Here is an 18418-nt window from a genome sequence, read left to right on the forward strand (position 1 = left end):
ATATCCCAACCATCACTTGGGTCCCATAGACCCAAGTAACTGACAGAGATATTTCTTACAGAGATAGTCTCCTTTAACAAAATAGAATGCTTCATTACTAAAATTTAAGATATTACCTCACTAAAGAGTAAGATACATAGTCCCAAAGAGAAAATTTTAGAACACTTAAATACAATTTGATTCCTTTCTTATCAGTCCTTACTGGTTATTAACCACTGATTAATATGACTAAAAGGCACATTTTTGTAGCGTTCAAATTAAACACATTCTGTGCTCTAAGATTTTAGTGCCTGGTCTTATGGAACAATAAGAAATTTTCCCCTGGGTAATAATCAGGTTCTCCTGATTGATGGATGGGTTCCCATTCTAGACATAATTTCTAGCTCACCTTAAGTGGATTCTTTTTCCATTGCTCTAAGCAGCGTTTTATAGAAGAAACTTCCACTAAGTATGTCATGGTGAAACCCAAGCACTGAGTTCTTGGAAACATCTCATAAGCCGCTCTCCCAACTCCTCTTAAGTAAGAGAATTAGGAGAGAACCTGGTCTGATAAAACATCCTACCTAAATGCAGATTCCTCCTCAGCCAGACCAGTGAAAGAGCACGTTCATCCTGTTTTGGAGGCACTGAAACTCACCCTACGTAAGCGCCTCCGTTTCACGGACTGTGTTGATCTGCCGGTTAGGCAGTGAGTAAATATTTATTGAGCACCTTCCCCATGTGCGCTGGGCTAGAACTCGTGATGCAGCGATGGATACAGACAGAAGCTCCCTGAGGATGGGGATGTTGTCTTATTCACAGCTTATCTCCAAGGCCCAAACAGTCCCTACTATGTAGCAGGTCATCAACCAGTATCTGTCAGCTCACATTTGTCATTCATTTGGTGCCCACCACAGCCACACAGGTGGGTCTTTATTGACAAGGAAGCTGAGGCCTCATGTGAAGTGACGTGCCCAAGGTCACATGCAGAAAGGTCAGAGCCAGGCCCTAGGAAACCTTGAACTACGCTCTCCCCTTATCTGAAGTGTGGCTCCACACAGCTGTGCTCCTACTGATGGCCAATACTCAGCTCTAGCTCGGAGAAGGATGAGGCAGGGCCCATGCTGTGTGAGGAGCGGGGAGGCCAAATCAGAGGAGCCCACACCAAACTGCAGTGTTAGAAATGGGAGTAGGGGCTTTGCTCAGGCCCCTCATGAGATGGCTGAGGCACAAGGCCGCCCAGTGTTCTAGCCTGCAAGTCCCAGGTAAGGAGACTCTGTCCCAAGCTTCCAAATAAGGCCTGGGTCAGACTGACCCAGCCAAAGAGATGACAGAGCAGCAAGATAAATTCTCAAACCAGAAAAGACAAATGAAAAATCACATGGACTGGAAAAAAAAAAAATCAACATGGAGATCAAGGGGCGGGGGCGGAATCCAGAGTTGCCATGGTCTCTGGGTCACATCGCCTAAACCTGGTCTTTGCTTACTCGTGGGTCACTGGTTGAATCTAACCTCAGTGCTGTTGCTGGTCACTGAAAACCATCACCACCTGAGATCTGCTGCGTGAGTTGGGTGTGATAGGGCTGGTGGTTTGTTTTTGGAAGGTGGCCTCACAGCACTCTCAGTAACAAATATTGGGAGAGCTTCGTCTCAACCAGATGATTCCCCCAAACAGCAGCTTAGAAACTGTCCCTTTCACACTGACATGCGGCCCAGTCGTGTGTGACCCCTGGCCCATCACAGGTTGATGACTTGGCTTTGATTGGATAACACTGAGCACAGTATCTATTATGATTATTATTATTCTAGTGAGATATTTGAATGGAAGGAAACAATTTCTCTTTTTTAGTGTCAAGTAAACATGTGTAATTAGCCTTGTTCTTATCTCCATTAGTATCATTAGACTTGAAAACCCAGTTTAATCTGGATTCTGCTCTCTTCTCAATGTCAGCCTGTTTCTGGACCAGTACAGAGCCAGCCTTGTTGATGCAATAAAGAGATTACTCCAGCCCAGGGTAAGTATGTTTCTATTTTCTCCTGAACACTGGCTTCGGAATAATTAGTCTGTGCACAAAGATGCAGAGAGTAATGGAATGGCAGGATTAATGTCATGTAATACTTTAATACTTATTATGTCCAACTTCAATTGAGTCTTCTGATCTATCAGATTCTTTCCTAATCATAACTAGGGAACTTCTTACCCTTGGCCTTCTGATAAGGAACACAGTGGGTAGTAAAATAAATGAAACCGCTTCAAAGATAGTGTGAGATTATTTTTATCAAAGAATTTCTTGAGTCTTTTCCTTTGATAACAATATCTTCATATGAAAGTAGAAGTATGATATTGAAAGTTTTCTGTTGACTTCTGTCATTTTAAATCCCTTCAATGGTAACCTTTGTCACTGGGTATTTATTTATTGCCACAGAATATTTTTTTTCTTTTTATTTCTGTTTATGTTACAGAAAAGGGACTTCAGAGGAATCTGTGTATTAAAAGTCCTTTGCTTTAAAAGGAAGCCATTATTTACATATTATAAACATTAGGTCACAATGAAGCTAAGCATGGCATAAAACATTGTGCACATTTTTACATTTATATATCCATTTATGCCTGTGAGTAAATTACAGAGTTTGTATCCACTCTTATTTTGTTGGACTGTTATACTAAGCTAGGCGGTCCTGCAGCCTAAACGGAGAGTTAATATACATCTATTTAAAGTAAGAAAACAAGTTTAAAGCTCATGCATTAAAAAAAGATCTTGTAAGTATGTAAGACTCTTGCTGTGCTGTAAGAATTGAAAATCGGTTAACAATGTTAATGTAGCCTAAGACAGGAGCTCAAGAAAGGACTGCAGTGTGCGCATGTGTGTGAAGTATTTTCTAAAGTTGTTTCTAAAGTCTTTTTAAAAAAAGATTTGCTCTAGTCTTCTGACCTCAGTGAGACTTACAGACTAATACCTTTCAATCTTTCTTTTATATCGTTTTCACATTGCAGGTTCTCAGAGCGATTTGATAATCATCCTTTGCCTTACACTCTTGCTTTTTATTTTGTTATCTCTATATAGCTCAGAAACTTTCAATAGGCCTCTCAGAGGAGTAACCACAGCTTTGTAAGTGGTAATCAATTAAATTAAATTGGCCTTCTCAATTCCCCCTGTGAGGTGGGTCTTGAGGCAAGGAAGGGGTGTGCTCCAAGCTAGTGGTGGCAGCTGTCATGGTTGAGTGAGCGTGACTTCAATTTAAGGGTAGAAGAAAATTGGGGGCCCTTTCATCCCCCCATTAGCTCTGGGTGGTTCTTGTGAGCATTTGCAAGATCAGGATTTTCAGAGAGGGCACTGAGATTCCTGGATGTGAAGGCTTCTACGAACATCTACTACACAGAAATACAATGCTTTCGAGGACGCCTGGATCTCCCACTGCACAAACAGTACGTCACTCATCACCAACATCCCTACTCCATTTTGCAGCAGATTTGCATGATTTGCATAGAAAACTGCCCAAGCTATGCATAGACCTAAGTGCAGATTAGACTGGAATGTCTGACAGCTCTCCTGTACCCTCTATAAACTCTGGACACACTCCTCGTTGTCTGAAGTGTGGCTCCACACAGCGGCCCTCTCTGAGGATGGCAGCCTCCCTACTGACAGCTGATACTCGCCCTCAGCTCAGAGAAGGATGAGCTAGCGCCCTGGAGTCAGCAGCACATACTCCTGCTCCGTGAGGCGTGGGCAGGCCAAACCAGAGGGGCCTACGTCAAGGTGCAACATTAGAAATGAGAGTAGGGGGCCTCGCTTAGACCCCTGATGTCCTGCAGCCCTGCTCAGACTGCCAGGTGCTCTAGCCTAAAGGGTCGGGTGCCTACCAGAAGTGGGGGAGATCCCAGTTGTGGGTGGCACATGGACATACTGAAATTCCTATCCAGGAATCTCATCCCCACTGGGAGGTCTGGGGGCGCAGGGCATTTACATTCCCTGGGCCTCCACCAGGTGGACCCTAGAAGGGTCACGTGGACTTAGCAGAGAACAAAGCAGCTCCATATCCCATGCCAGTGGGTTGGAAGGGTTCCCAGGGCTTGGGAGTAACCAGAGGAATAACTGAGCTCTTCTTCTTAGCTGTCAGGGCCGCTGTCCTGCTTCCAAAGGACCTCCTCCTGCTGTCACAGTCCCAGACTAAGATAACATTAAAGGTTTTATTCCATTACAATGAGAGCTGCTTTTAATGTTTCTTGGAGCCCAGACAACCCCTCCATGGCTTTGTGGCCCAGAGGCTGAAGGCCCCTGAGAGGCCTACAGAGAAACAATGTGAGCAGCTGCACTGGTGGATCCTGAGTTCCTGGTAATTCAAGGCTCAGCAGATTCAATGGGAGAGGCAGCAGATTCTCAGGATGCTCAGAAAAAACTGCACTTTGGCCCAATGCTTCCAGTTACCCAGTTTCTGAAGGTAAACTATACTGAGTTGGGTAAGAAAATACCTACATACAAAACCCAAGTCTCTTCTGACCATCTAGCCACTTTCTGGATTCATCATCTCTTGAAGCTTCAGTTTTTCATCTGGAAAATGAGGAGTAAACAAGCCAACACACTGGAAAGCTTTAGCCCAGGACTGGCTCTGAATATGTATGTTAGCCCTTATTACCTTGAAGAACTAGAGAGACTTTGGGGCTGTGATGAGTATAGAATATAGGGGGCTCTTTCCAAAAATTTGCCTGTGAGAATTGCTGGTGGGAGGAGGAGAAAGAACATGTTCTTGACCTGGACTTGGACGCTTTCTATACATAACTGTACCCGCTGTGTCTCTCCTGCACCCGTGTCCCACATACCTGCCGCAGGCCCTGCAGTCCAGAGGACTGTCTGCCTGGTTGAAGATGACACTTTTTACTACAGACACATCCACCAGCAAAGGGAGAGAAATTACTACTAGGTGGCAAGAATGAAGTCATTGTAACACGAAGGTTCAAAGGTCAAGCTGTGGAAAGAAACGTATTCTGCTGTCACTGGGGAGTATGAGTCCTGGATTTCTAGCTAAGGCAGATATGCTGAGTGGAGACAGGATCCAGAAGCAAAGAAGGTAGATGGAGAGGAGGAGTTTCCCTGCTTTTCAGTTTTTATAAAGGGGATCATGAGTGAGCGGGGCACAGGCCCCGAGAGACAGCTTAGTCACCAGGGTGGGTTCCTGGCTTGGCTGAGGGGCAGTGTCAAATCCCAAGACTGAGCCTCAAGTCCTCAGATAAACAGGCACTTCTGCCTGGAAAGTCATTACCGGAAGCCCCAAATAGCAGCAGGAAATGATCGTTACCTGTTCCAGGTAGAAACTTCCCTGAACTTACTGGTTGAGAGAAACTGTAAAAACATTTGACTCCTGCCAGAAGCCTACAAGGGACTCCCCAGCAAACTTAAAAGATGAAAAGATCAGATCTTAAAAAGGAATAAAATCAGCAAATTTTACTCATTCCCAGAAGCAACACGTCCCTCCCCACCCACACCTTTCTCCCTCCAGGGGGTGGCTTCTCGCTGCTGATGAGTCATGGGTGACCCCCTAATTGTTGTGTTCTTTTAAAATACAGCTACAGCAGCCTAGAAGTTGAACGTTAGTCCGGAAATGACAGCCGACACATGGCACCTACTAGTATTCCTCTGATGGCTTTGGGCTCAGGGAGGGGAGCCAAACCAGTCAGACAGGATGAGTGTACTCAGGACTGTGCGGAGATGGATGGGGACGTGATACTGACAGCTCTCCAGCTTGCTAGTGCTGCTAACCGATTGTCAAGAATTCAAAAATATCACTGTGGGATTCATTTAACCTTCTTTAGAAGCTGGCCCTCAGTAACCGCCAAATTCCTGGAGTCCTGACTATAAGCAGCGCTAAAAATGTAAATCATGAACTCTCATTTCAGAAGAGCAGCTTCTTTTTACCACCAGATTTCCTTCATTTCCTCTTTTTTTTAATCTACCATCTCTGCACCCATCTGTACAAACCTCTGTTCTTGCTTATCTCAGGGAAATACCTGGTGAGTTTGGGCGCAGTGGCATGACCTGAGGTGGTGCCGAAAGACCCTTGGGTTCCACTCTGCTTGCTGGGCCAGAGGCCCAACAAATCCTCCCTTGTTCTTGGTGAGAAGCTGCATTGGGCCAAACCTGGCTCTCTCAGGAATAGAGTCCCCAGACTGTTTTTAAGACCCTCGGAGCAGGAGCCCCGCCCTTAGAAGTTCTTTCTGGAAGCCCACCCAGGTGTTCATTCAGTGTTTCCAATGTGGAATCTCTGCCCCTGAGGAACTGATAATGTGGTCGTGGAGATGTAACACACACACAGGGGGAACTCCAGTGGATGGTGCAAAATGGCTTATAACAGCCCCGCCCTTGATCACAGAGAGCCTGGTGCTGTTTTTATTTGTTTTGTGAATCTTTTTGATTTACACCTTCATTAGAATGTGAGGTACTCAAAGGTCAGGACTCTGTCTTGATTTAACAAACATTTGTTGAGTAACTACTCTCTGCCTGGCACCGGCCTGGAGAACATGGGGTATTAACAGGAATAAAGGGCATTGTGCGACTTGCACTGTGTAGCAGGAAGTCTAATGCAACATGGTGGGTACCAGGGATATAGCACAAAGACTGACTAACTGCCTGAGGACGGTTTCCCTAGAAGCAGTGCTATGTGACTTTGGTCTGGAATAGTAAGAAGGGCATCAGAGGAAGGGGACTGGAAAGGAGCCTCCCTGGTGGAGCAACAGTGCTCACAGTGGTGAGTACGAAAAAATGTTATGTTTGGGATCAAGCAGGAGTTTGCTCTGGCTGGAGTGTAAGAGTGCTGTGTGGTTAGGGTTTAGGGTTGAGGAGGGTCAGGAGATGAGGTTACAGAGTTTGTTTGGGGTGCCACATTATGAAAGGCTGAGAACACGATGATGGAGAGACTGGACTTCATTATGTGGGTAACAGAGAGCCATTGGTAGAGTTTGAGCCTTGATGTGGTCAGATGTGGGTTCTAGAAAGATCACTCTGGCTGGCAAAAAAGAAAATAGCTGGTTTGGAATAAGAGAGGGTTTGAAAGTAAGAAGGCTCTTTGTGGGTCGCCCATGGACCAATGTCTACTTAGAATTGTTCAGTTAGGAGCTAGTGCAGACCTAAAGATGGAGAAGAGGGAATGGAATGGGTGCTCACTGAGAGGTTCATTCAGCATTTATTGAGTGCCCACCTAGGGAAAGAGTCAAATAATCCTGCCCCGAAGGACCACACAGTCCAGCGTGAGAGACAAGCGAGCTGGCAGTTATCTGCTAGTGAGTTCAGGACATCGCAGTGGAAAGGGCTAACTGGGGCAGGAGGCACAGGGTGGAGCAGAGGAGGTCATTCAAGGCGTCAAGGGGCAGGGCATGTTATCCAAGTGCTGAAGGATGAGTAAGAGTTTACCATGTAGACAAAGAACTGGAGATAAGAGAAGCATGCCACCCAAAGGGAAAGTGTGCATGTGTAAAGACACGTGCGGTCCCTGGAAGAACAAATCAGGGGACTGCACTGAGTTTGGACTAGAGCCCCAGCTGAGTACAAGGGAGGGACGGAAACAAGGCTGCAGAGATAGACATGGCTCAGGTCACAGTGGGCTTTGCCTGCCATCCCCAAAAGGTGGAACCCACGTCATTGGTTTCCAAGCCCTGTTTAAATGGCAGAACCCTTCGGTCGAAGTATTTTTAGCCAGCACCCCAATTATAAAACATACAAAAGTGAGGCAGCTTTAATTAAATTGGACATGAGAAGCTTGGTCTCCTTTTTACCCCTCCAGGCCACCCTTGAAGCCATACGAACACAGTTTGAGAGCCACATGCAGCAGATGACAGAGATGGGGGTGCCGGGATGTGGCATTCAAGGGTTTTAAAAGGCAATGCCATGATTTCCTGGTTTCCAGTTTCATTTTGAAGGTGAAAGGTATGGAAGTGCTTGGTACTTAGTGGGTACTCAGCTGTGTGTGTGTGTGTGTGAGAGAGAGAGAGAGAGACAGGGAGAGAAGGAGAGAGATAGATGGGTGGGTAGTGCCCTGGGAAGGGTAATAGTTTGGGCAAGGATATTGAATTCCATTTTACACAGACTGGGTTAAAGGTACTTTCAGAACATCCCCATGGAGAGACCTAGTAGGCACCTGAAAATCCGCATGTGGACCCTGGACAATAGTGAATGCTGCAGTTTTGTACGTGAGAGTTTTTGATGCATAAGTGATAGCTGAAGTTGTAGATCTCAGTACAATTGCCTAGAACTGCATAGAACATGTAGAAAAAGGAGGCAGAGCCCTGGGGACCACTGACAATGAAAGGGCACGTGGAAAAGAGAAGCCAGGGTCGGGCATCTCAGAAACCAGGCAAAGAAATGGTTAGAAAATAACCATAAACTTAAGCTTGTAATCAGTATTTAATAGTTGACCACGTAGAAATGGAAAAATAATAAAGGTATTTCTTTGGCATAGCATAAATCTGAAGTAAAATAAATCTGAAGAATACTTATTTTTTCCAGAAATACACATCCTTTAATACATGAGTATAGATTAGCCTAGCAAAATAACCACAACTGAGCTTACAATGTAAACAATATCATTGTTGTTTTGTGGAACTACTCCTCTCTTCTCTCCAGGGATAAACAACTCTCAAATTTCTGCCCATCAGTCAAAATTTTACATTCAATTGAGTGTTCATTCTGAGTTTAAAATAATTCTGTGACTGTGAATGCTTAGAAAGTTGTGCTTTGGTAAATTGAAATAATTTTTCTAAAGTGATGGGCTAATTTGGAATCTATATTCTTGTTCTTGTTTTGATTTTTGCAGCCGAAATTGTAAGGAGTATTCCTCTGACTGTACCAAAGAGTCCTGCTCCACTGGGGGTATGGGGGGGGCTTCTTAAACCATTCATTATGGGGCGGATGCTGGCACTCAGTAGGGCTCAGTGGATGCTTATTGACTGAATGGATGATGTATTATTGTCCCTCCTAAATATTAATCCACATCTCAACGATGTCTGCATTCAATGAAATGAAAAAGAAAACATTTTAAAATTCATAACTGAGTAATTAGAGATTAAAACTACCGCTCGCTCTTTCTCTTTCTTGTGGGGACAGTATTGTACACAGAAAGCTGCCCTCTGAAATCCCATTATAGCCACTAACTCTGTAAAAGCTACTTGGAGAGAATCTTTTCTAAAGAATAAGCAATAAAACGTGGCCTTCGAATTCCCAGAGACTTGACTTTTTTGGATTATTCAACATCTGGATTTAGTTTATTCTCTCAACAAAAATTGACCGTCTGCCCTCTGCTAGGCACTGGGAAAATGCAGTGAATAAAACATTAGAAGGTCCTGTTGTCTTGAAGTGTACATTCTAGCCGGAGAAGATGGGCAGTAACAAACAAGGATATGATGTGTGTCCGTGGTGATGAGGGCTAAGGTCAAAACTAGAGCAGGGAGGAACGGTGGGGAGTGCAGGGGGAAGGGCTGCTGGTTTAGGGGTGGTGGGTGGGGAAGGACAAGGAAACTGAGACATATGCTCAGTTCAGTCCCCTTACAGCTCACCCCAACCAATAGGAGGCTGGGGTTTGTATCTTGTGAATGCAAACATCAACGCAACCAACAACCCCGGAGTCCTGAAAACATTACGGTATATAGTTTAGATAACAGCTGTTAAAAATCAACCCTTCGATTGTAACAGTAAGACGATTTTGCAGGTGACTCTAAAAGAAAACAACTTCCATTATTCAGAAATCTGGAATGGCAACCAGCTCTTAGAAAGAACTAAAATGACCTACTAGTGTTCCCTCTTTTTTTTTTTTTTTTTTTTACTGGAGACTTTTGCTCTCCTGCTGAGACCACGTATTATATCTAGTTTCACATCAAAATGAATTTTTGCTGCTAAGTTTGAAAACCGCCTGAAAATACCAATTAATATTGGAAAAGCTGACAGAACCTTAAGTGTAGTGGCGTGATTGGTGCTGGTATAATTATGTGCCTGGGTGTATACACATCTATGTAAACACAGTATGAAAACACACTTGATGTTCAGGACAGTGGATCAGTGTATTTCCTTGCAGCTAAATGAGGGGAAGAGACTGAGAAGGAGAGGGAACTGATGGGATTTTATAGCACTGGTAGGTGGCATAGATGCTTTTAGTCTTACATCTGTATGAGCTTGTGTTTTCAAATTATTTCCACTTTCATTACCTCACTGGATCCTCACGACGTGCTGGTGGAGGAGAAGGCAAGGGGGGCTTTGTTCTTCCCATTTAATGGATGAGAAAACTCTGGGCCAGGCTAGGAAAACTGGAGTTTCTTCTCTGAAAAATGAGGAGATTGGACTAACATCATCTCCCAGGTCCCTTCTAGGTCAACAGTTCTATGACTCTTTTCTTCTGATTTTCCTAAGGTGACACTACTGTTTAATGGTGGAGATCTCCTTTAAGTCCAGACCCTTTTCTGCCACACAGCTCCTCCTTATAGACTTCAAACCCTTCACAGCATGTTTAATCATCCGTAGGATGCAATGTCTACCGTACAAAGTTGTTGAGGGGATTAAAGGGAAGGCTCGTGGAGCACCTAGGAAAGTGGTAGCTATTATTATTATTATTGGCATCACTGTGACTCATAAGAAGAGCATTGGCACTGAAGTCAGGTAAATTTCCCATCATTCACTGGTTTGTCATCTTGGCCAATGATTCAACCTTTCTGAGCATCCTGAAAAATGGAGCTGAAAATCCCTATCTTGAGTTTGAGGGAAGTTTGAGGACTAAAGGAGATGAGACATAGAGACCACCTAGCCCCATGCCTGCCACATCCCAAAGGCTCAATAAACGGTTGGCAGGTATGAATGATGAACCCCACCTTTCAAAAGAAACTGGGATATAGTTTCTTGATTCCCTCAAAACCTGAAGTGGTATTTCATAGAGGTGAAGTGTAACCCTGAAATTAACAGAAGCATACAGTCATCTTTTAAACAAATAAAAGGAAAAGAAGATTCTGAAGTTGAGCCATTGTGTGCACATCTAAAAGGGAGGAGAAAAATCCACATGTACCCAGGAGTTAGCAAATGGTCGTTGTGGAATTTCATGTCAGAGGGCCTTCTGAAATCCGGTGTATATTTCATTCAAGTCCTCCCACTCTCCCCACTGCAACAATCAGATAAGGTTGTACAGTTTCTCTAGACAAGCTTGTTTGCCCTCATTATACCACTTGCTTTGCAAAGGAATCACTTGAATACCATGAGGAGGTGCTTTGCCATAATGATGCCCCTCATGAAGGATTCAGTGAAGTTGGAAATCAGGATCCTGTAGCTCTGTCTCTGACAGCATGGTCATGGAAAAGGCTGGTGGCAGAACTGAATGGACTGTGGTTACTTGTCTCTGTGGAGGATTTCTGGGCACTGAGTTTCCAGGGCACAATAAACGAACATTTATAGGCATCCTTGGCCACATGCTCTGGAGCTGTGTGGCAGATTTGTTGCCAGCTGCTAAGGAGTCGCAAGGTGGATGGCACTGCCCTGGACCAGTTATTCTAAAATCTAGTGGATGCTTTAATCCACTAGACCCAAGAGAGGTGTGTATGGTACAGAATACCAGTGTTGAGTCACGTATTGTTTATTACATGCATTGTTTGAAGATGATAAAATATAGCAACTGGCCACTTAAATATGAAATAGATTTTTTTCTTATTTGATGTATATCTATCCTTGAAATTCTTCTCAGCGCGAATGCCCATCCTGTGTGGACGTTTCAAGAACAACTGAGTTTTCTACCTGAGAGCAGTACATGGAATGCTCTGACCAATGTCTGTTATGTTTGGTTGCCTTCCAGCTTTCCAATGTGTGAATTTCTTTTAATGTTCCAGGGGAAAGCAGTGGTGTTCGCCCCACGTCGAGGGACTACTTTAAACCAGTTTTGCAATCTAGCTGAAAAAGCTGGTTTCTCTATCCAAAGACATGAAAATTATGATGAACACATTTCAAACTTCCACTCCAAGGTTAGTTTTCTGCTTGTGTTAGATAACACTTTAATCTGCATTGCATTTTGAAGAGATCATGGTCTTTTTGGCAGGTAACCTAAATATTTGATTAAAGGACTCCTTAGGTGTGCTGCTTCTGAACAGCTATTTGTATCTGATTATTTTGTGTGGCAAAGCCATCTTTTATCTTTGCATGTCTAGAAGGATTTTACAGAAACCATTCCTGTTTACTCCTTTCTCTGAAACAAACTAATCTTTCCATTCATAATAGACTAATTTGTAGGATGCAGGGGAGGTGGCAGAGAATGAATGATAAACAAGCATTTATATTTTAATGAAAAACCTTCAGCTTTTAAGTAGGTTAAATGCTTAGCTGCACTGAAATAAATAGAAGGTGAATGTCTAATTGTATCATGTTAGACTGTAAATCTTTATCTCTGCTTGCTTTATGGCTGGGTCAGTTGGCAGTTTGAGACTGTTAAATCTCACAGAATTTCACAGTTGTGGGGTTATATGTCAGATCGAGGCGCTACAAGATTTAGGTCAAAAGCACTTATCTGAGAGTGATTTCTAAGCTTGCTTACATAAAGCAATGTTATCAGCCTTTTTATTATTTATAGGTATGGAGCAATATAGGACACTGAGAGGCAAGCATTCCACTGACAACTTTTTAGGAATCTCAGCGTTTGCTAATACACATCACACTTACTAGTGTAACATGTATTTCTTCTGTAATTTTGTGCCTTACAGAAATCTTCCTTCTCTGAGCTAGTCTGACCTTGGCAAGAGACTTTGACTTGTCATTTTTTGCAAGTTGTGACGGCAGAAAAGTAAAGGCCTGACCTTAATGTTTCTCCTGGGAGAATGTGAATATGATATAATGTAGAAGTGTGTTGACTTTTGAAAAGTTATATGCAACGTGGATCTGATCTGCTAAGCAATAGAAAGGAAATCCTCACTTTCTGGAAATGGGTTCCTTTCTTTGGGTCTCTAGGGCTCCATGTAAGCTCCTGGGGGGAAGATGATGCCTTGTGAACCCAAGGGGTTAAATCACTTCCTCTCCCCGGTGGAGTCAGGCCCTTTGTTTACAATCAGAAAATAAAAACAGAATGGCATTTTATTCAAATCTTACCTACCTCCAGAAGGATGGTCTCCCTTTTTGGCTCCTCCCCAGAACAAAAGGAATGGCTTTGAGGGCTTTACCTGGTCAGGGAAGGGTCTCTCCTGGCCCACTGGGCTCCTCTACCCAAAGAGATAAAAGCAGCCTTCTCTCCAGGGTGGGGCTAGAGCTACAGGGATCAGCTGATGGCTGCTGCTTCAATGTCATGTCAGTCACTTTCCCTTTAGAATGACAAATGCTTTTAGTTTCTCAGTCATGGCTCAGGAGAGCAAAGGTGTGGGTTTCTCCACCGGCAGAAAATTTCAGCATTGTGCCTGATCCCCTCTGTCTCCTCCCTGCAAGATCTGAAAAGTGTGTTGGGACACGCCAGACAGTCAGGTCCTCAGGGGCCACCTCTCCTTTGTCTAGAACTTTAGATTGTCAGCATCTAGTGGACAGCGACCTCTTTTTCTTTCCAATGTTGTACACTACCCTGCTAAGCACAGCACATTTTATAAATCCCTAAACACGCCTCTTAGGTTACACTGTGCACCATGCCCTCAGCATCCCCGTAAATAATCATAGGCTGATGATTGGTCCCACAAAAATAAGTTTCCATAAATAACTAAGTGGCCTTAGAGTTTATCTCGTCATGATTGCTTTAAAGTTCATTTCCCCACCTGGCTGACACTGGGCTAAGAAATAGTTCCCCTCCTCTTTCCGTTCTTGTGGCAGGTGAGAGCTGCATTTTGTTCTCAGGAAGTAGAACCCTAGGGGAGTCTTCTGGGGGTTCGAGCACCCTACGTAGATGGTATCAACGTGCACCCATGACGTCTGTTTTTCATGATGAGAGCAATTTCAGCTGGTTTGTGGTTCTCCTGCGACTAGCCAGAATTTGCCTCTTGTCCCTTCCGTACCAGAAGCACAGAACGCCCGGCTTTTCTGCTCCAGCAGCGGGTTTAACCGTGTGCTGACTGCACGGAGAGAGGCCCGGATGACCCAACTGCAGCTGGCACGGGGAGGTCTCCTTTGCAAGGGGAGGATACCCGGAGAGGACCTCGCCCAGAGGCAGAGCCACGGGCCCAGCTGCAGGGACGCTCCCCGCCGAGCGCTAGTGCTCTTCGCCAGGACGCGGGGACTGCGGCCGGCAGAAGCCAGCACCCCGGCCCCCTTGGGCTCCTGCCCGCCGCCGCCCGCCCCGGGCTCCGGGGATGCGCAGGGGCCCGCGCAGCCGCCGGGATCCTCCTCCCTGGCCGCTTTTGTTTGCGGCGTGCTAATAGCCGGGGCTTAAAAGTTTTCCATCTTGAGCGGCAATCAGCTTTCTTCCTCTCCATCTCTGGCCAAACCCCCATGGTCCCAGGGACGAGCCTGCTCCCAAATGGAGAGGCAGCGTTTTCCTTCGGGCTGCGTGTTATCCTCTTAGCCCTACTGTGTTGGAATAGAGCGTAACCAGCTGGAGGACTGTAAGACGCCTGATAATGCCGCTCTTTTCCGCTGTCCCGTCTTAATCTTGTTACACAAATGGTTGTGAAGAGATTCATGAATTTTAATTTTGCCCTCTGCATTAGTGCTTCACGTCACTCATACACAGCTGCCTCCTCTGCTGAGTTTTTCACCCCTCCTCTTACAAGGAGGGGTAGGTTGAGGGGGGGGGGAAATTAGTTACAATCTTGGCAGTAGTGCAAGGTAAAAAAAAAATCTACAGATTTAGGCAACCACCCATGAAGCTGATTAACAGTCATGATCAGGAGGAACAGCTTTGCCTCTTAAACTTTTCACCTCTCATTGTTAACTGTGAAATTTTATTTCCGTTAAAGAGCAAGCCTGTAATCAAAACGGTGCCATTCTGCACTTTTCTGCCGGTGCTTTTGTTAAATGGTGCCCACACCATGCAGCCACCGTGCTCAGGAACCAGGCAGCCAAAGGTGTAGTAGGTTTTTAAAGTATTTCCTTTCTGTTCATCCAGGCAACAGGGGAAAAAAAGAACACACTTCCCTCTCTCACCCAACCTCTTGGTCTCCTCCAGGCTAGGAATCAAATGCATTGCCGGGTGGTGGGGATCCAAACCTTTAGGACGTTAAGACAGCCAATTGTTTATCGAGGTAGAGATTTGACTTAGAGATTACAGCTGGCTTGAAATGAGTTGATAGAAATACTCTCCGTCATGCAAAATATTCTTTGAAATATAATTTCACATGCCATAGTTTCCTTTTTTTTTTTAACCTTTGCAAAACCACCCGTGTGTTTATTTTCTTTATTTTTTTATTTAGCCATGAGAATTTAGGCTTGGGATCGGCTGTCAAGTCAGTACATTGTGTTAAAAGCACGGCCATATTGCACTTCTGCTTATCTATTCAAAATGCCACATTACAAGTGGCTGGTGCTTATAATCTGTGTGGTGTGCTGTTGATAATTGTGGATACTGTAAAGGGTAAACAGTCTGAACTTCACTCCCGCTGCTGCTGTTCGCGCCGTGGCGAGGCTGGGTGTGTTACATCCAATTATGAAGTAAAGCAGAATGCTACTAATAGCAGCTATATAATTTAGTTTCGTCCTCAAAGACGCTGTTTTAACCTATAAAATTGAAAAATTGTTTTATGCACAATCTGCTTGTTGTTCATTTTTTTTCAAGGTACTTTTTTATTTCTTAAAATTATAATTATTCATTGGGCAAGAAGTACGGTCTGGGTGAATGGAATTATTCTGAAACCACATAATGTTACCACATCGAAGTCCATATTTCCTAACAGCTCTGTGTGTGTTCAGGTACCCCACCCCTGCACCCCCGGCACAGACTGGACTGGGAAGTGACTTGGTGCTGGGGTGTAGTGTTGCCTTGGAGGGTTGTCCGTTCTCTCCCGTGGCGGGAAGGGCTCACAGTCAACACCGGGCTGGCCCCTGGCCCCTTTGAGCAAGGAAGCCTCCGCTTTGGCCTCCAGAGGTCAGCATAGAATCCAAGTTAAAAGTGATTTCTAACCCATATTTACAGAAGAATTATTTATCCCACATATTACCTCAGGGACTTTATAAAGAGCTCATTTGAGTCTCTGTATATTAGTGCATTGTGAGTGAGTAGGTCAGCTGACTCACGCTGAGTAATCAACTTTCCCTTATCCCCAGTCCCAGAGGAAGAATTTAGCTAGCTTGGCCCCCTCTTCCCTCAGTAAAATTTTTCAGTGAGCTCCTTCTATCACTAGGGCAACTGGCAACAAAGGTATTTACAGTCAGTAGGGCCTGGTTAGAGTGGGTTTGGTTTGGGAAGTTTGGGAAGCCATTTTTCAGGTCATTTTAAAAAATTAAAGAGTGATATTGGGGGACATGTGTTTAGGATTAACACTGTCACTACTTTGGTGGCAACAAAAAATCCATGAAGACCTTTCTAAATAGACAACTAAGCATCTGTAAAAAGAGCTAACATCATCTAAGAAAAAGGAATGAAGTGACTTCAACAATTATACCACCATCAGTTCTTAGGAAAATGGATTAGAAAGTCGAGACTGGGTTGGCTTTACATTCTCCAGTGGAAAAGGAAAAGCAGGATCGTTGCTGCTGTCCTTCATGGTGAGGGCACGTCATGGTTTGGGAATATGATTTAGAAGAAACATGCACTTTGAAAAGATCCAAGATTGAAGTTAACATGCCCCCAGACCCACTAACGCAGGAAAGTGTCCTGCTTGGAGCCATTCATTTGGACTCAGGGTGGGGTGGGATGTTTGTCTGATTTGAAGCAATAAAGGAATTGGTTCCATGTATAATTAAAAGAAATATTTATTTCTGATCCTTATAAATCCAAAAAATGGATTCACAATTGGCTCCAAAATACCGGCTTCAAAAATAGTAATTTTGTCTTTATAGATAGCAACTTATGATTTGCTAAAATAAATATAAATACAATTCTCAAAATTATTCAAGCTGGATGAGAAGTGTACTTTGGATTTGAGTACTCTGAATTTTTAAATCTATCATGGGAAGGCTGTCGGAAATTTACCTTGACTAGTATCGAAGCTTGGTGCTCTAATTGTTGGAATATGTCTTCCTCCTCGAAGAGAAGAATTTTTGAATTATCTGTCATTAATATTAAAACCCCTAAGAAGCAGCTGGAGAGCCTTTGAAATGACTTAGGCCCCACCAGCCTTTCCATCGTGCCCAGGTGCAGTCTCCAAATGATCTGAAACGCCTGCGGCCTGATTCCTGGGTCGCTGGCAGGGGGCAGAGAGGCCCCGGAGCAGAGACTTCTATGCCATACGGCTGGTCTGGTGAAGATGAGCTAGTGTCCAGCTCTCCCTTCGCTGAAGTGCCTCACAGTTCCTAGAGGTCACAAAAGCAGCCTGGCTATTTGTGAAAATAAACCCCACCCCACTACCAAAAAAAAAAAAAAAAAAAAAGATTCCTAATTTCATGCGTAGTATTGTCTTATCACTGCTACTGAGAACCACTTGGAGTTGCTTTTTTGCGATTTCTTTTTCCAGGACGGTATATTTTAGGTGAGAAGTCTTCATGATACTCAACATTAAAACTGGAGAGTGAAAATTCCCAATCTGAGTCTCCTTACCTTTTTTCTTCCTTTTTATTATTGTTTTCAGTTGAAAAAGGAAAACCAGGATATATATGAAGAAAACCTTCATTACCCACTTCTGCTCATTTTAACCAGAAATGGATAGAAGATGAAGCTGCTCAGAAGACAAGGAAAACAAATGCCCAGGGAATATTTTCACAAAAAAAGAAATCTGTGCTGGTTATAATCTACAGCAAGCTGTTGGCTCCCTGAGATTTTCAAGCCCCCAGGCCTCGGGCCCCACCACCTGTGCGTCGTGCCACATGTGGATGATGGAGTCCACCCTCCTCACCCACGTGATGCCCCAGCCACCCCAAATTCCTTTTTTGCCTTCTGCTTCCTGCACCAGACTTTTGTCTTTAAATACGTATAAACAGCTTGAGATTTGAATTGGACTCAACCAAAATATGTTTCCCTCTCATGGAGACAGAATTTCTTTCGGTGATTCCTACTACCCACCCCCCAACCTTTTAGAAAATATCTTGGTCTTTGTTCTGTTTCAGTGGTGGTAGTTTTTCATCTGTCAACACAGCAAAGGTTTTTCTTTGCTGGTAAAAAAAATAAATAAATGAAGCAAATCTTTCAGATCGCCCTCAAATTAATTGTATTAAATCTGCCAACTCTTCTTTTTTTTCTGTCTCTCTTGCTCATTCTCTTTTTCCTTTCAAACAGGATGTTTTTTTCTCTATAGATGTATAAGAAATGACTACATCAGCCCAAAGCCTCATAAACTGACCGTTTGTCCTCTGGACACAATAGCATGGCCAGCCCTCTGCTCCTCCTCTCCAATTATGTGTGATTAGTCTCAATGTGTTGTGTCAAGGAG

At 44.1% G+C, this 18418-nt stretch overlaps 1 protein-coding gene across 3 annotated transcripts in view; it reads left to right on the plus strand.

Moving 5' to 3' along the window:
* CAMKMT (calmodulin-lysine N-methyltransferase) overlaps positions 1–18177 on the plus strand; it is a 316021-nt gene extending 297844 nt beyond the window's left edge. For all 3 annotated transcript variants that reach the window (XM_032497431.1, XM_032497429.1, XM_032497430.1), the window contains 3 exons: positions 1931–1994; positions 11825–11956; positions 17621–18177. In XM_032497431.1, the coding sequence (XP_032353322.1) occupies positions 1931–1994; positions 11825–11956; positions 17621–17698 (274 nt within the window). In that variant the 3' untranslated portion in view covers positions 17699–18177. The remainder of the gene's footprint in view (positions 1–1930; positions 1995–11824; positions 11957–17620) is intronic.
* Positions 18178–18418: the final 241 nt, after the last annotated feature.

The sequence above is a fragment of the Camelus ferus genome, chromosome 15 (genome assembly GCF_009834535.1).
Source record: "Camelus ferus isolate YT-003-E chromosome 15, BCGSAC_Cfer_1.0, whole genome shotgun sequence".
Lineage (NCBI taxonomy): Eukaryota > Metazoa > Chordata > Mammalia > Artiodactyla > Camelidae > Camelus > Camelus ferus.